This window comes from Heloderma suspectum, chromosome 2, assembly GCF_057233095.1.
Source record: "Heloderma suspectum isolate Gila_16-S chromosome 2, 16-S_ref, whole genome shotgun sequence".
NCBI classification, from domain to species: Eukaryota; Metazoa; Chordata; class Lepidosauria; order Squamata; family Helodermatidae; genus Heloderma; species Heloderma suspectum.
This window is the reverse complement of record NC_139459.1, coordinates 1,961,543-1,979,248: the sequence shown is the minus strand read 5'-3', so window position 1 is coordinate 1,979,248 and position 17,706 is coordinate 1,961,543. Positions and strand designations below refer to the sequence as shown.

The 17,706-nt window shown below is 43.8% G+C and overlaps 1 protein-coding gene and 1 long non-coding RNA gene across 2 annotated transcripts in view; both read left to right on the top strand.

Annotated features, from left to right (window-relative positions):
* The window catches only part of LOC146351847 (uncharacterized), a 1,244,848-nt gene that overhangs the window by 769,875 nt on the left and 457,267 nt on the right, over nucleotides 1-17,706 (top strand). The gene's annotated exons all lie outside the window — the stretch shown is intronic.
* The window catches only part of LOC146351852 (protein unc-13 homolog B-like), a 133,309-nt gene that overhangs the window by 2,670 nt on the left and 112,933 nt on the right, over nucleotides 1-17,706 (top strand). The window contains exon 2 of the mRNA XM_084832762.1: nucleotides 14,613-14,635. Coding sequence (XP_084688888.1) covers nucleotides 14,613-14,635 — 23 coding nt within the window. The remainder of the gene's footprint in view (nucleotides 1-14,612; nucleotides 14,636-17,706) is intronic.

Below are 17,706 nucleotides of genomic sequence, written 5' to 3'. Positions count from 1 at the left end.
AGCAACAGCGTCCTGAAGTTTTGTAATAAGAGAGCAGATATGAACTGAAGCTGGCTTGTTGCTTTTTTACTTATAAGAAGAAAGCAACCTTCTCAACTAATGCAAAAATCCTATTTCCAGAGTTGCTGCCAAACCAGACCAGTCGGCAGGTGTTGCAGAGGTGACGGCCTCTTCCTTTCTCTCTAAGGAAGCTGGCAAAGAAACTTTTCCAAAGCATGATGGGAAAGTGTTTCCAATACTATTAGCCAGATGCCATGGGCTTTGCCCTATTCAGATCATTGTCTTGGGAAATATTTAAACTAGGAACTAGTTGTCCTTCCCCATATGAACTGTGAAGTGAAGCTGAAATCAGCTGGGATATAGTCATTCCTGAAATGTTATCAGTATCCACCTCTAGGCAAGTGCCGCTGAAACATTCCCCATGGCAGACTGTCCCTTGAGAAGCCCATTGCCAGACTTCAGAACCGTGGGGATTGTGACCCCTGTGAATGTCTGTTGTGTGGCTTTCTTTCTTCAGAGGGACTCTTCTGCGGCAGAACAACGTTATCCTAACGTCGGGTTGAAAGTGCAGCGTTTACCTTGAGGACTATAAATAATAGTGTGTAGGATCAATGCACACAGCTTGCTAGGAGTTGTAGGCATTTTCAATTCTAATTTGATTAGGCTTGCTGCATTTTAGTATTACCAAAATGGGTTTGTGTGTAAGAGAGAATGAAACTCTGAAAACCGCGCAATTGGGCTGCAGGCATCCAGAGGAGAGTTGGCAGGAGCGCTGCTTCCTAGCTGAAGAGGCATTCAGTAGCGGGGGAGGAGCTGGACGGGGATTCATAGGAGGTGTGACACACAGGATGACTCAGGGAGCTGCTTTGGTCGCAGCTGTGTGCTACTGAGCTGCAAAGGGACATTGTCTAGAACACAGTGTTGGTGGTGGTACCTTTTGTTCCCTCGCTTGAATGAGCGAGCAAAGGGTGACTTGCATTTGACTGAAATAGCATTCCTGCTCTTGCCCCATGTTGACAGTGGCAAGGGTGCTTGAGGTGTTCCTGAGGAATCCACCACTGGATTGCAGAAATTGCTGCCAGTTGGGTCCACAGAATGTTCTCTCGCCTTCCTCACAAGGAGAGAGATGAGGCACTCCTGTGTGCAGTAGGCAAGGATCCTAGGACAGTGCCACATTACCCTGTACCGTCGGGAAGGGATGATGCTTGCCGTAGGACCCTGCTGTCAATACAGATAGGCCAAAGCCATGGTGGCTTTCCACAGCAGGTATATCACATGATGTAGTCTTTAAAAAGTCACGTGGTGGTGTATACCGTGTCTACATGTGATGAGCCCACTGTTTCTGTAATGTGTGAATTATTTCTCTGACCATAGGGTTCTTGTTGCTGGAATGGCAGCAGAGACAAGAGAGGAACCTCTCAGGATCTAAGGAAAGCCTGGCATCTCCCTCACTTCAGCCTCTGGCCTTAACTTTCATTGCCTAAGCAGTTTCCCAAATAGCTGAAGGGGTTCTGTCGTGGTCAGATTTCAGGGGGGAAATGCCATGCTTAACAAGTGTTTGGCCTGGGAGGCCTGCAGTCAGATTCTTGCTGAGCCACTGACTGAAGACAGCTTCACACAACAGGGGAAGGACTGTTCCCTACATTTCTACAGTATGTTGACGGCACTTTTCTGTAATACTTGAGGGGCAAGTGTATGCATCAAACTCATGGGAGCTGTGAGACTGGCTGAGACTTCCAGCATGGGCAGGTGACAACCCCATGGCCTTGATGTCTAGAGATGCCCTGCCTGCCAGGGCTGCTCTGAATGACTGAATGGAAGTGGCAAGGCACTTGCAGGATTTCATGGGTCCAGAAAATGTATGACAGAGTTCTGGGTGTCACAAAAGGTTCAAGGCAGTAATGAGCAGAAGCGAAATGGGGCAAGGATATTGCCACTCCCACATACTGATAGCTCTGGTAAATGAACATGCATTCCGCAGCCATCCTGTGGCCAAAAAACAGCGTACCAACCAAACAAATCAATGTACAAATGAGGTATATTACAAAAAGCAAAACTATACCTACAGAATTAAAAGGGTGCAAGAAGGTGTAACACTGACCATACACAACATGAATACAATTCAAGATGTCTCTTAGAACAAACAATTGTAAACAATAGTAACAACACCTCCGGAATACCATATTACACTGCACCCTTTTGCATTCTTGAAAAGCAATTTGTATATTGTTAACAGGGACTCTGTGTTCATAGTATTGTTACGTCTGTATCAAGTGCAGTTTAAATACAACCTCCTAATGCTTATTGTCATATTGATTTTCAAATGTAAATTTTGTATTGGTTATCTCTACACCTTATTGCGTTCTTAAGAAGTGATTGGTCCAATGTTAGAGACCTTGTATAAGCAAGTTCTGTTGGATGTACATATACTATACACATACAGTACAAGATTTATATTTTTAATTCTGAATGTATGATTTTGTTTTTTGTAAAATGTGGGTTCATTGATTTGTTTGTTTGGCTTTTCATATAGAGAAAATATATCTATATATCTCCTTCTTGCTTCAAAAAACAGCACAATTACTTTAAGTTTTTATTAAATGATCACAGTACTGTTTGAGGGAGAGAAGTCAGTTTTTCTGAGGGCTGGCAAGACTTTGGAGCATTTCACATATCTTTTGAAGTAGGCTAATTTAAACACAAGAATGCCTTAACCTTTTAAAGAAGCCTTCAACTTGCTCAGAATAGATGATTTGTAAATGGAGACAGTTTCCGATTGCAAAAATCTCTAGCATTTCATTTTCAGGCCACACTTTAAAATAAAACAAAACAAGAGGCCTTGAAAATAAATATTTGATATTTTAGCACTGGCAGGAAGCTTGTAATGAGTCATTCATTTGCCTAATTTCTTGTGTCTTTGATCTGACACTGAATAGATTACTAAAAGTGAAAAGGGAGCAGTTGCTAAGGATTAGCCAACATTGTAGCACTACACTTTTCAAGTAGTCCCTCACATATTTTTAGGAAACAGATGGGGGAAGGATTATTTTCTCCACCTGTTAATTTTGTCCCATCCAAATCTATGCTTATGTGAGTGGCTTTGGTGCATCTTTTTATTAGGGAAGGAAAGATTTAGAACAAGAGAAAAAATGGGAAAAAATAGAAATAAGATCATTTATTTTGGACTTTTTGGTCCCAAAACTTAGCAAATTATCACAGTTTTTCTCCCTTTGGCCATTTTTTGCCTATTAAGATCTGCCAGACATTTTCAGAGAAAACACACTTTTGTGGAAAGGCATACCTTCTGCCTTGTTGTGGCGAAGGGGCTTGCGTAACTCACTGAAGCCATAAGCTATGCCGTGCAGGGCCACCCAAGACGGACAGGTCATGGCAGAGAGTTCTGACAAAATGTGGTCCACTGGAGAAGGAAATGGCAACCCACTCCAGTATTCTTGCCAAGAAAACCCCATGGAACGTATCACAAGGCTAAAAGAGATGACGCCGGAAGATGAGCCCCTCAGTTCGGAAGGTGTCCAATATACTACTGGGGAAGAGCAGAGGGTATTTCCAAGTAGCGCCAGAAAGAGTGAAGCGGCTGGGCCAAAGCCGAAAGGACACTCCGCTGTGGATGTGTCTGGTGGTGAAAAGAAACTCCGATGCTGTAAAGTACAATATTGTTTAGGAACCTGGAATGTCAGATCAATGAATCAAGGTAAGCTGGAGGTGGTCAAACATGAGATGGCAAGATTGAACATCGACATCTTGGGAATCAGCGAACTAAAATGGACAGGCATGGGCGAATTTAATTCAGGTGACCATCATATCTACTATTGTGGGCAAGAATCCCTTAGAAGAAATGGAGTAGCACTCATAGTCAACAAAAGGGTGGGTCAACAAAAGCAGTACTGGGGTACAATCTTAAAAACGATAGAATGATCTCAGTACGAATCCAAGGCAAACCATTCAACATCACAGTAATTCAAGTCTATGCCCCAACCACTGATGCCGAAGAAGCTGAGGTTGATGGGTTCTATGAAGACCTACAACACCTTCTAGAACTAACACCAAAAAAAGATGTCCTCTTCGTCATAGGGGATTGGAATGCTAAAGTAGGAAATCAAGAAATCACCAGGACAACAGGCAGGCATGGCCTGGGTGTACAAAATGAAGCAGGACAAAAGCTAATCGAGTTTTGCCAAGAGAACACGCTGATCATAGCAAACACTCTTTTCCAACAGCACAAGAGACGACTCTACACATGGACATCACCAGATGGTCAATATCGAAATCAGATTGATTATGTCCTTTGCAGTCAAAGGTGGAGAAGCTCTATACAGTCAGTAAAAACAAGACCTGGAGCTGACTGTGGCTCAGCATGAGCTTCTTATTGCAAAATTTCAGCTTAAATTGAAGAACGTCGGGAAAACCACTAAACCATTCCACTATGACCTAAATCATATCCCTTATGAATATACAGTGGAGGTGAGGAATAGATTTCAGGGATTAGACCTGATAGACAGAGTGCCTGAGGAACTATGGACGGAGGTCCGTAACATTGTTCAGGAGGCAGCAACGAAATCCATCCCAAAGAAAAAGAAATGCAAGAAAGCCAAGTGGCTGTCTGATGAGGCTTTACAAGTAGCTGAAGAAAGAAGGGAAGCGAAAAGCAAGGGAGAAAGGGGAAGATATATCCAACTGAATGCAGAGTTCCAGAGAATAGCAAGGAGAGACAAGAAGGCCTTCTTAAATGAACAATGCAAAGAAATCGAGGAAAACAACAGAATGGGAAAGTCTAGAGATCTCTTCAAGAAAATTGGAGATCTCAAGGGAACGTTTTGTGCAAAGACGGGCATGATAAAGGACAAAGAAGGCAGGGACCTCACAGAAGCAGATGAGATTAAGAAGAGGTGGCAAGAATACACAGAAGAACTATACAGGAAAGATCTGAATGTCCCTGATAGCCATGATAGTGCGGTCACTGAACTTGAGCCGGACATCCTCGAGAGTGAAGTCAAGTGGGCCTTAGGAAGCATTAGTAACAACAAAGCTAGCCGAGATGACAGCATTCCAGCTGAGCTATTTCAAATCCTAAAAGATGATGCTGTTAAAGTGCTGCATTCAATATGCCAACAAATTTCGAACACTCAACAATGGCCGCAAGTCTGGAAAAGGTCAGTTTACATTCCAATTCCAAAGAAGGGCAACGCCAAAGAGTGTTCAAACTACCGCACAATTGCGCTCATTTCACATGCCAGCAAGGTGATGCTGAAATTCCTACAAGCCAGGCTTAAGCAGTATGCGAACCGAGAAGTACCGGAAGTACAAGCTGGGTTTCGAAGAGGCAGAGGAACTAGAGATCAAATCGCCAACGTTCGCTGGATCATGGAGAAAGCAAGAGAATTCCAGAAAAACGTCTATTTCTGCTTCATTGACTACGCTAAAGCCTTTGATTGTGTGGATCACAACAAACTGTGGCAAATTCTTAAAGTAATGGGAGTACCAGACCACCTTACCTGTCTCCTGAGAAACCTGTACGAGGGTCAAGATGTAGCAGCCATATCAGGGGTCAGACTAAGTAGCCTCATGCAGTCTCATGCTTCATGTTCTTGCTGAGCTCTTTCTCCCTTGAATATATTGTTGTAAGCTGACGAGACACAGGAATTCCTTATCTTGTCAAAGGTCATACAATTGTATATCTTGTTCTCTGCTGTTCTCTTCTGTTCTCTCCTTATCATGGCTACCCTATAACCCAGTTCTTGTATTATAAACAATGGTGCTAGGAGGAAAAATGTTGAGGATTGCAACCCCATGCGGGAGGGAGAGGAGGAGCCATTTCATATATGTCACAATGTCTATAAAACCAATGTGCTAATGTAAATCGGGGCTTCTGGCTCTTTGGAAACGATTCCAGCCTTAAGCCCGCGCGTTAAATAAAGAATCTCTTTTTCCTTCACTCCGTGGTCTCTCTGACTCTGGGTTCTGCAACATAAATGGTGCCGTGACTCGGATGTGGCAGGCTCTGAGCCAGACAGGTGGCAGTTGCCTGCTCTTGATCGCCGCACCGGGAAGACGAGCTCGGCGCATGCCTCCCTTTCTTGGCGCCACCGACCTTTTTGTCGAGTGAATGGGAGAAGGCCTGCACCGGGATCGCCCAAACGGCAGCTAGCAGCAAGAGAACCTTGGGAAGCGGAGGAAGGAATTTGAGCCCTGCCTGTATCGTAGCTGCAATTGAGTTGAAACCCACATTGGAAGCCTTCAGGAGAAAGGCAAGTATATGGGAAAAAGAGGGCCCCGCCTTTAGGGAGAAAGGCCACTGGGCAGAAAAAAAGAGGGCCCCGCCTTATGAAGAAGGTCAGTGTTGGTGGTATACGTATACAAAAAGAACCTACTCCTTGCGGGTAGAAGGGGGGCCTGATCACACCCCCGAGTGGGCGCCAGTACCTAGCACGCCAGTACTCAGTAGGAAGCTGAGGAAGCTGGGGAAGCCGTTTTCCGCTCTGGTAAAAAGTGGGAAAAGTGGGTGGCAGGGACATATGGATGTAGTGGAGAGATTGATGATTGTGTGAGTGGCTACTGCGGTTTCTGACGCATACCGTTGACCGTCCGGGTGCCCAGGCCAGTAGCAAAGTGCGTGGTGTGAAAAATCCTCTTGTGTCGGCCAGTGAGACCCCTTACTCACTGACCAATTCCCATTCCCTAATTGTGTCTGTCTTCAATTTAGGAGGGAGGCTATGGGTGGTGGGGGAAGCAAACCTTGCACCCCCTTGAGATGTATGTCAAACAAAGAAGGAAAAAGGTTTTTTTTTAAAAAAAGATTCAGAATAGAGAGAGAAAACAGCAAAAAGCTCAAGGTCGAGCTGAGAGAAAAAAAAAACAAGATCTGAGGCTGTTAATTAGAAAAATGTTGCAGGACAGTCTGGCTTTTAACAAAGCGTGGGAGCGTGAGAGTGTAAGGCCGAAGACGTAGCTGTTAGCCTAGCGCGCCGAGAGGGGGGGCAGGAAAATTGCCCACAACGTTCTGAGTTGTGCATCATCATCACCTCGCCTAATTGAGATGAAATCCCTAAGAAATGGAAACTGAAAATGAAGACCCAGAAGATGAAGGCAAAATAGAAAATAAAGGTGAAGAATCAGCCCCCAGAGCACAGGCTAGACCCCTCTTCGAGTGAAAAGTGTGCCATAAGACTGTCCCAAAGCAGAATGAAGCGGAAAGACCACGTTGAAGATCTCTGTCAAGGTAACCGTGTTTAGCTTTGAACTGTGTTAAAATTGCATAGAGCCTGTAGCTACTGACCATCAGCTATATGATTTCTGAAGAGCGTAACCATTAAGCTTTTGCCGTGGGATTCCCTGCAATGAAGAAATCTCACTGATTTGAGTATCCAGTGTTACACTGCCTAAGTGTGTGTGCTAAAGAGACCAAGAAACCAGACAGCATGTTCCTGGCCAAGCCAAAATCACGCTACTGCCATGCTCCTGAAAGCTGCAATAAACTGTGTAAGCTGGGAGACCCAACCTGACTGAGAAGAAAAGAAGATATTGGAGCAACTGTCTTAAAAAACAATGAGATCTGTGTAGCTGGCTGGCTGACGCTGTCAGTGATGTTACAACTTTAAATTAAGACTGTTTTCCTGTTTGAGACCCCAGCGAAGAAAGCTGACCCAAGTTATTTGTTGCCCGTGCCAAAGCAAGAATTTGGTGGCCCTGTACCTCATCGTGTCCTGTTTTGAGCTTGGGATTTACAAATACAAACAAACTGAGAAGCTTGCCTTTGAAGTCCTGCAAATCACCCCACCGCCTCCCCGAAGATTAATGGCTGCCTGAAAAATGCAAGTATAAGGCGATGCCCATCACCCCCAGCGTCCTGAGTTTCGGCACTCAGTGTTTCAGTGCTTTTGTGTACCAGGTTAGAAAAGAAAAAAAAAGAGTAAGTTTTTAAAATGTCTGTGAGAGAACCTGACAGAAGTAAAATAAAATTTACAAAGGAGTTGCCCAGGTTAAAGTGTCACTGCTAGAGAGCTGAGCTGTGCCGCTCTGTTTAGACAGAGGCCTTGCTAAAAAGTTAAAGGCCCTTGTCTGTCAGAAGGGGTGTAGGGCCACACTTCCCCTTTTTAAACTGATGCAAAAGTAGAGAGCCTTTGCTGGAAACATCACATCTTCATTGCCCAGAGCCTTCTCTGTTTGCCTCCATCATCATCTGGGCTTTTTAGAGACACTCTGCACATGAACTAAAATTTTAAATTGTCACAAACTTGCCATGGACAGTGCTATGAAGCTTTTGATAAACTTGAACTCTCATCGCTGTGGACCGTGTGTCTATGTTTGTAGTCAGCTCAGTGTACAGCAGGCTGAGTTTGATCTATAACTTTTAGATTTCCTTCTGCCAGAACTCATGCAGCATAGAGTTGCCGATGCAAAAATGGTGACCTAGAACTCTGCGTGTGTGGGTATGCCCGTCCCTTGATTTTAATGAGCCCTGAGCTTTCAGCCAGAAGACCAGTATGATTGCTGGATCTGCTCCATCATGCCTTACCATGCAAGAAGTGTTTTCCATTCATTGTGTTAAATTGCAGAAAAAGTTTGTTGTATATATTTTATGATTTCTTAAATATCATAAAATATATGTGATATTTGCAGATTAGTGTTAGTTGCAACTCCAAATAATACTAAGTGTGGTTCCCAATGGATGACAAGGAAAGAAAGACAAAAGCAAGTAGAAAAGAAGGAATAGAGAAAGTAGAAGACAGATAGAGAAGAGAGAAAAAGAAAAGGCAAAAGGCAAAGAAAAAAAAAATTTTGTAAAAAAAGAAGCGTGGCCATAGTTGCCCCCAGGGTAAATTAAAAGCAGCTGATTGTGCCTGGAGCTTATTACCTGGGGTAAAGTAGCCACAATAATGTAATAGTTCTTTAAAATGAAGAAAATGTAACTAGAAGGAGAAGAAGAGCCTATCCCAAATGTGTGTCAGTGGGACTAGTGTAAGGCAGAAAAGTTTAAGTAAGTTTAACTTGAAAAAGACAAATAAAGAGACAAGGCTGGTGCATGGAGCAGAAAGTTTTGTATAAAAAGTTTGAAACATGATCTGCAATACAGGCAGATCAGCAAAGAAAAAAAAAGCAAAAGAAAGAGAAAAAATTTGTCTTCCCATACTAATAAATAAAAAGTGTTATCAAGCACTTTGGGAAGCGAAGTTGTTTACAGGAAGCTGTGCCTGAGAACCAAACACTTCTAGCCTATGCTGAAAATGCTTGCTAGTGTTGTGCTGCCTCATGGGTAACATGTATAGTATAAAAACCCATTTAGTGCAATAGCTCGTGGTTCAGAGAAGCTGTCTGATCCAAAAATTAAGTACGCCTGTGTGCTGTAAGTTACCCAATAAAGCCTCCTTGTAAGTACCCCCCCCCCCGCTGGAATCCCAAAACACAAGTGGGGCTAGAGCGCCTCACCCAGTATCAAACCCTGCTGTTAAAAGCCATGAAAGCAGGTATGAAGAAGTCAGTTAATATGACCAAAGTGTCTAAAGTGCTGCAAGGTGCCACCGAGGCCCCAGAGCGTACTTGGAGCGTCTTTCAAATGCCTATCGCCAGTATACCTCCCTCAACCCAGAGGCCCAAGAAGACATGGATGAAAAAAAGAAAAGAAGAAGACCCGGCAGAGGCAGAAGATTCTTAAAAAAAGAACCAGTGTGCCCAGTGTGGACAAGATGGACATTAGTGGCATGAATGCCCAAATAAAATAAATCAAATACACAAAGGAGAAAACCAAAGGGGCCAGAATGGGCGAAGAGGGAGACAGCTTGAGAGGGGCCGTGACATTGACTGTGAGGGGCAGTGACATTGACTTCATGATTGACACTGGAGTGGCATCAAGAGCAAGCAAACGTTAGCCTTAAACAAGAAGTCCAAACACTGAGCAAAGTTCTTCAAGCCCAGCATCGCTTTGTCTTAGAAAATAAGCCATTCCCATCACAGAAGTTCATCCTTTCCAACCAAGAGTTAAAGTATGAGTTAAAGAGAGAAAAATAACCCTTTGACTCCCAGATGGAAAGAACTCAGAACTGTCATACTTTCCACCCCCGCAGCTATGAAAGCAGCTAGAATTAAACCCTGGATACATTGGACACGAGTCAAGAGAGCGAGAGGGGGAAAGTAGACCATAAACAGAAATCCTGAAAATCCTTTAAAAATCATTCTGAAAAAGCAGTAAGAAGACTCAGGCTAGACCTTACTGTGGACACACTGGGAAACTGTCCCCCTGCGTACGGTCAGACCTGCAACTGGAGAATTGAAGAAGGGGACTAGACCCTACTGCAGCTTGCCAGGTGAATAGCTGCCCGGCGTACGGTCAGATCCCAAAGAAGATCAAACATGCGTGTTGTAGTGTTAGTAGTGTTGCATTGTGTTTCCTTAATAAGGTGCAAAAAGGGGGGTCTGTCCCTGGAAAAAGAAGTTTGTCCCAGTGATTTGCTGATAATTACTGGCTTCACCTGGCTAACATCACGAGAGTAAAACATTTTTGTTTGCCAAGAGGTATACCTGCAAACAGGCTTATTAGCTCTTGCCTAATACCTGTCTGTAGACATCCTGGGAACATTCAAAAAGATACCATGTTAAGAATTTATGGTGTAAGTTTAACTTATTCCCAAAATGCTAATTGGGGCGTGGTTGCAAAGATCCTACCCCCTACAGAGTTCACTCTACGCACCCCCATCATTGCTGAAACAAATGCTACGTGTGCACAAATGCTTAATTGTCAAAAATTTTCCAGAAAATATAAAGCTATCCCTGGCCCCCTTCCACTGAAATAAAATTCAAAACATATCTTTTAATGATGCCCACATACTTTTGCCTCATGGATAGTTTTAGACATGTAATTCCCGCACTTGGTCATTCATTCCTGCCAACTTGTCTAATAACCACCCATGTTGCCTCAGCCGCCAATTGAACTGGTGCCAATTCTTCCCCTGTAGCCTGAAAAAATCCGTCAACGGCAGCCTCGAGCACTCCAACTAACTAAAAATTGTAATAGTCATGTGCAGTTATATTCTGACTCAGAAAAATTGGCCTTAGCAATGTCACTAGTTGGGGTTCCAGGTTTAGCCTTGGCTGATGGTCTGGAAATCAACTGGTTAGCTTGCAGCTTAGCCAAAAGCATAAATGCCACCTCACGAGCATTGTCATTGTTAAATAAAAAGCTGCGTGATCTAAAAGGTGCAGTTCTAGAAAACAGAGCTGGTATAGATTACCTCTTCCTTCTTCATCATTTAAGTTGTGAGACACACCAAAAGCTCTGTTGTTTTAACTTAACTGATAATGGCAATGCTGTAGATGAACAGATCAACAAGCTGCACAATATAGTAGCTAACAAAACAATAAGACAAAACAATTAGCTCAATTAGTTAACCCCTTGGCTTCCAGATCTTAGCTAGCTTAAAAGCATTGTTCATCCTAATTCTACCAGTATTGTTCATAAAAGTTCTGTTATGTCTCTGCGTTCCTTGTCTTATGCGCTGTTTAACCAATCTGTTTTATGTCTCAGCTAGTAAAACTGCTGCCCTCTATGCTCTAATAGCCCAACAAGAGGCTAAGTAATATGTATGTCACAAAAAGCTTTGTATAGTTATCAGAAATGCTATAATTGTAATGAAATTATGCATTTAAGGGGGGAATGTAGCAGCCATATCAGGGGTCAGACTAAGTAGCCTCATGCAGTCTCATGCTTCATGTTCTTGCTGAGCTCTTTCTCCCTTGAATATATTGTTGTAAGCTGACGAGACACAGGAATTCCTTATCTTGTCAAAGGTCATACAATTGTATATCTTGTTCTCTGCTGTTCTCTTCTGTTCTCTCCTTATCATGGCTACCCTATAACCCAGTTCTTGTATTATAAACAATGGTGCTAGGAGGAAAAATGTTGAGGATTGCAACCCCATGCGGGAGGGAGAGGAGGAGCCATTTCATATATGTCACAATGTCTATAAAACCAATGTGCTAATGTAAATCGGGGCTTCTGGCTCTTTGGAAACGATTCCAGCCTTAAGCCCGCGCGTTAAATAAAGAATCTCTTTTTCCTTCACTCCGTGGTCTCTCTGACTCTGGGTTCTGCAACAAAGAAGCAACAGTCAGAACCAGACATGGAACAACTGAGTGGTTCAAAATTGGGAAAGGAGTACGACAAGGCTGCATATTGTCACCCTGCTTATTTAACTTATATGCAGAGTACATCATGAGAAACGCCGGGTTGGATGAATCGCAGATTGGAATTAAGATTGCTGGGAGAATTATCACCAACCTCCGATATGCAGACGATACCACCCTAATGGCAGAAAGCGAAGAGGATCTAAAGAGCCTCTTGTTGAGGGTGAAAGAGGAGAGTGCAAAAGCTGGTTTGAAACTCAACATTAAAAAAACGAAGATCATGGCATCTGGCCCCATCACGTCCTGGCACATAGAAGGGGAAGAAATGGAAGCAGTGACAGATTTTACTTTCTTGGGCTCCGAGATCACCGCAGACGGTGACTGTAGCCATGAAATTAAAAGACGCTTGCTCCTGGGGAGGAAAGCTATGGCCAACCTAGAATAGCATAGTAAGAAGCAGAGACATCACCTTGCCGACAAAGGTCCGTCTAATCAAAGCTATGGTTTTCCCAGTAGTAATGTATGGCTTTGAGAGCTGGACTATAAGGAAGGCTGAGCGCCGAAGAATTGATGCTTTCGAACTGTGGTGCTGGAGAAGACTCTTACGAGTGCCCTGGACTGCAAGGAGGTCAAATCAGTCCATCCTAAAGGAAATCAACCCCGACTGCTCATTGGAAGGACAGATCCTGAAGCTGAAGCTTAACTATTTTGGCCACCTAATGCGAAGAGAAAACTCTCTGGAAAAGACCCTGATGCTGGGAAAGACTGAAGGCAAAAGGAGAAGGGGACGGCAGAGGATGAGATGGCTAGATAGCATCGCCGATGCAATTAATATGAACTTGAGCACACTCCAGGAGAGAGCGCAGGACAGGAAGGCACGTGGGTCCACGTGCCGTCCACGGGGTCACGAAGAGTCGGACACGACTGAACCACTGAACAACAATAACTTCAGAGCATAACCTGTCAGGTTTTGTTCTCAAGGCAGTTTCAGACAGACTGCTAAGGTGATGGTTGGCATGGTGAATCTTCATTTGAATCCAAGGTTCTTTTGTAATGTGGGTTGCGCCCCCTTTCTAGCATAATCCTAGCCCTTCCTCATCTTTTATTTTTAAGGCCAAACAGAGACGAACTGCCACATTCAGTGTTTGTGCTAACAATCACCATTATGGATTAAAATTACAATCCACATAAGGTATTTAAAAATATTTCCATATTTTATCACAGATTGTGAAGGGGCAAATCTAATCCATTGAGCTTCCATGAGCACTAATGGAGCTGGGCTTTCCATGGTCCTTTGATCTGTAGCAAATCTGGGGGAAGCGGCGGACTCAGGGGGGTTTACGAGCCCCAGCAGCAATGTACTTCATTGGTGCTGGCCATGGTGCTGATTTGAGAAGTGAACTCAGTTGCCTGCCAAGCTGCTGCCTAGGAAAGAAAGGGAAATGTTGTCCTCCAAAGTTGTTTTAAGGGGTGCTCAGGGAGTGGTAATGGATCAGCTGGGCATCCTGATGCTGCCACTCTTCTGGCTTCTCCTTGGGGTGCTTAGTGTGACAAATTGCCACAGTGAAAGCCACTAATAACCTCTCTATCATCACTGATACCTGTAGGGAAACAGAGCCAGAGCATTTGGAAAATAAGGGCAGGCTGAAAGGCTTTGCATCCATTTCTACACTGCTTACTTTGGCTTGAGGGATACGACCCCTCTACACATGAAATAAAATAATTTGTTAGAGGAAATCTCCATTGGTGTTCGATGAAATTGTTATAGTTTTGAGAGCAAAAGTGAAAGTTTGGAATTAAGTGTGGGGTCTTTGCTTGAACTCCAACTTTTGTGAATATGCAATATGGAAGTATTTGGTATTTCTCTTAGTTATGGAACAAAAAAATTAGCCAGTTTTCTACCTATTGACACCACTGCTTCTCAAGACACCTTTATCCCAGGCACAGAGAAGCCCTGCGCAGTCCAGTTTGGGGCTTTTCTCTGTGTTATGAAAGGAGAGGAGACAGGACTGGCCAGTTTAGCCAAGCTTTTTATTTAGGTACCTGCTCTGCTGTCAGGTTGGAGGCAGATGGGGACATGTTGTGTACATTACTGGGCCTCTTTGTAGGAGATTTGCTTATCCTTATATGTCTGTATTAAACTCTTTAATGGTGATTAATTCTAAGAAGAAAATGCATGTGAGTGTTTTTATTGAAAGGGGAGCAGAAATCTGTTGTTGTTTTTAAACAACCAGTCCCTACCCCACCTGCCTGCTCTTTGCATCTGTTCAAAGTTGAACTTGTGTGTGAAAGTGGAAGGAGCATCCCCATGCCAGGCTGAATGGGCCTCCCCTCAGGTCTTGTGGGGCCCACCAAAGCAGCCTCGGCCAAGCAGTGCAGCTTTGCTCCAGTTTCTAGGCTCCGTCCATGACTGCGATCTGTCCTGCTAACTGTGTTACTCTCCTTTCCTCTCTGTTTTCTTTTCTTCTGCTTTACAGAAGGAAGTAGAGGAGACCCTCAGGTTATATTCTGTCCTTTTTCAACAGTGTGTCTCTCTGACGTTGGCACTCCAGTGTGGTGTTTTTGCATGCTCTGTTGAATTGTAACTTGGCTGCTTTGGCTGAGCTTCTACGAGCTTCTCCCCGCTCCCCCCTTCAGTATGTCTCAGCTTTGGGAGGGAGGGACTGCTGGCCTTGGGCACGAACTAAGAAGAGCCTGTTCAGTGCAGGTGGCTTTTCGACAGGAGCAAAACATTCCTACTTGTCTTAAATTAACTCCTTGCTGATCTTGCAATTCCATATCCGCTGTACTTCCTGAGTGCCTTCCCAGCTCCAGCAGGGGATAAATGTGCAGCATGCTAAGAGATGACTGGCCAGAGTTCTGTTGTCTGTCAGTGGGCCACAGAGGCTCAAGTAGCTTTAGTCAAACTTTTGTACATGCCCTGGAATATTCTATGTGAAGGGCAGTTAAAAGATTATTTTAAAGAAAATAAAAATAAGTAATACTTCTTGAAGTCTGGCACCTTTTCTTTTAAGGACAATTCTTTGGTGTTTGCCACACTGACAGAAGAAAAGTGCTAGTTCTTTAAAAAGCTGAAAGGCGATTGAGAAGAGCCACCATTTCCTATGGTGTTTCTAGTAAGACTGGTGATTGATACCTATGGATGGAAGGATGGCTTCCATGCGAGAAGGCATGGGTATGGCTCCCAGACCAAGCTGAGCCAGCCCCTCTCGGATAGAAGCCACGCTGCATAGAGTAAGTTCTTGAATTCAGGAGTTTTGTGGGGAGGGAGAGCACATGGCACACCTGTTGCTAAAACAACAGCACGTTAAAGCCTTTTAAATGTCAGTTAATACTTCCTTGTTTTTAAAAGTTTTTTTTTCAATACTGCATTCAACCTCTGAAAACCTAGCCCAAATTATTTCAGCCACCTGGACAATGATAAGGGTTTAATTTTGAGCCAGGGTCTACAAGAGCTTATCATTAGAAGAACTAATGTTTAATGCTGTGATTAACTTCTTGGAAATGAAATAACTTTATAATCTCCTGACTTCCTCAGCAAAGTTCCTGACCTCTATATTCTTAACTAAACATTTGATCTCTAAACTCCTGACCTTTGGGCTGAAATTGACTAGTGCATAAGGGCGCGGGCGCGCGCGCGCACACACACACACACACTTTAACCCCATAATATCCTCAAATTAAACTAATTACAAATGTGGAAGCTTTCATGTTCTCCAGAACTCTTCTTTAGGCTGGATATAAAGTAACAGAATGGCATTGGAAGCTGGGCATAATGAAAATCCCCCCAAATCTTCAGTTTGTAGCAGTCTTAAAATGGGAATGCTGGAGGTGTTATGCAGACTGAATTAGATTAGACCATTCTAAGTGCAAAACAAGGAAGCAATAATAGATGTCCTCTCATGCATGTGTGTGTGTGTACATGTGTGTACACACACACACCAGCAGTTACTCAGATCATCACCAGTAGAGAACAGACGTAAAGAGAAATATGTAGTCATCTTATATGACTTCTTATAAAGAGTCAGTTAAAGCCACATTGGATAGTATTACCTAGTGACTGGAGAGTTGCAACCCCCCAAAGGTAAGATCAATCTTTAGAGGGCCTTTAGAGGGTAGAGGGTCTTTATGATGATAAAGTTTTAGTATCCATCTCCAGTTTTAGTATCCATCTCCTGGACAGCTAAGTTTGGTATTCTCCAAAATGTATGTATCGTAAGTAGCTGTGTTAGATTATCATTTTTTAAAAAAAATCTCAAAGCCACAATAGGCTTTTAGGATGAAATTAGGATGAAAGCCTTACCTTGCTGTGGCTTTTTCATTTTTCTAATGTGCCAGTGTGACTAGCTATGATTTAGGGGTATAGATAAGTGACATTTCAGGACTCCCTAGGAGTTGTCTGTCATCATGGGGATGATCACACTGGATTTCCACTCCAATCGCTGCAGCTGGAGGTTGAAGAGGGAAGCCAGCAGGACTCTGGGGGAACTTGCAAGGGTTTTGCTTTCTCCTTGCAATTAATTTGCTTTGCAGACACAGCACTGCTAGGAGATGGGACATCAGTCATCCAGTACTTGCTTCAGTAACCTTTTGTATTGTGTAGTGTTTATCTAAATAGTATCACTTTCCTCTGGTGTGTACGCTGCACTTAACTGTGTCTGCTATTTTGGACTCCCAGTAGTGGGTTCTGCCGCCTTCATCAACTGCTTCCTTACAATAGCACAAAGCAAGTAGACTTGGAAGCTGCACCTTTGATTATCTCATTAATGTCCAACTTTTACAGCACAGCTCCTTTTCTATACTGCTAAGGGCACCAGTTTATGGATTCAGCCTTTTTTATTGCTTCTTCCCACACCTGATACGAAGAAGCAGCTGTTTTTCCTTTTTGGATTCTTGCACCTCAGGAGCATGTCTCCCAGTTTGGGGATGGAGATGTCTGTTGTATGCCTGGCATGGGGGTGGGGTGGGGTCCTTGTCTAGATCTTGGCACTTAGTACCCAGATGTCAGTGCTCCTTGTTGCAACCATCAGTGGGATACTGTCATTTTAGAAGCATCTCTGCCTGATAGGGCTAGTCAGTTGTGAGCTGAGAACCTTCCCAGTCTCACCACTGCTGCTGAGAAGTATTGAAGTTTTGGGAGTAGGGTGTGTTCTCCCACCATGACCCCATGGTTGGCTTCACCCTGAACTTCCCATTGGCCCCTGATGACCTTGCCAGTCTACAAGAGCTTCCAGGTCAGCCCTGGCTAGCAACAGGTCACATGATTCTCTTCTTGCCTCCATGCTTCAGCTTCCTGACTGACTCTGCGTTATGAAGTTTCCCGTTCCAACTTTGTCTCTTTCTGCTTTTCAGTCTTTCTGCTTCCTGCATCCTGACCCCAGCTTCCCATGGGCAGATTTCTCTGTCATTTGCTTTGGCCTTGTGGATGGCTTGCCCATGTGCTATAAAATATCTGTTTCTAATATCTTCTGCAGTGTGACTCGGCACTCCCAAAGTGGCACATCCCAAACTCCTGCCTTAGTCTGTTGGGACTTGCTCTGTGCTCTGGTTGATCTAACCAAGAGTCCCACA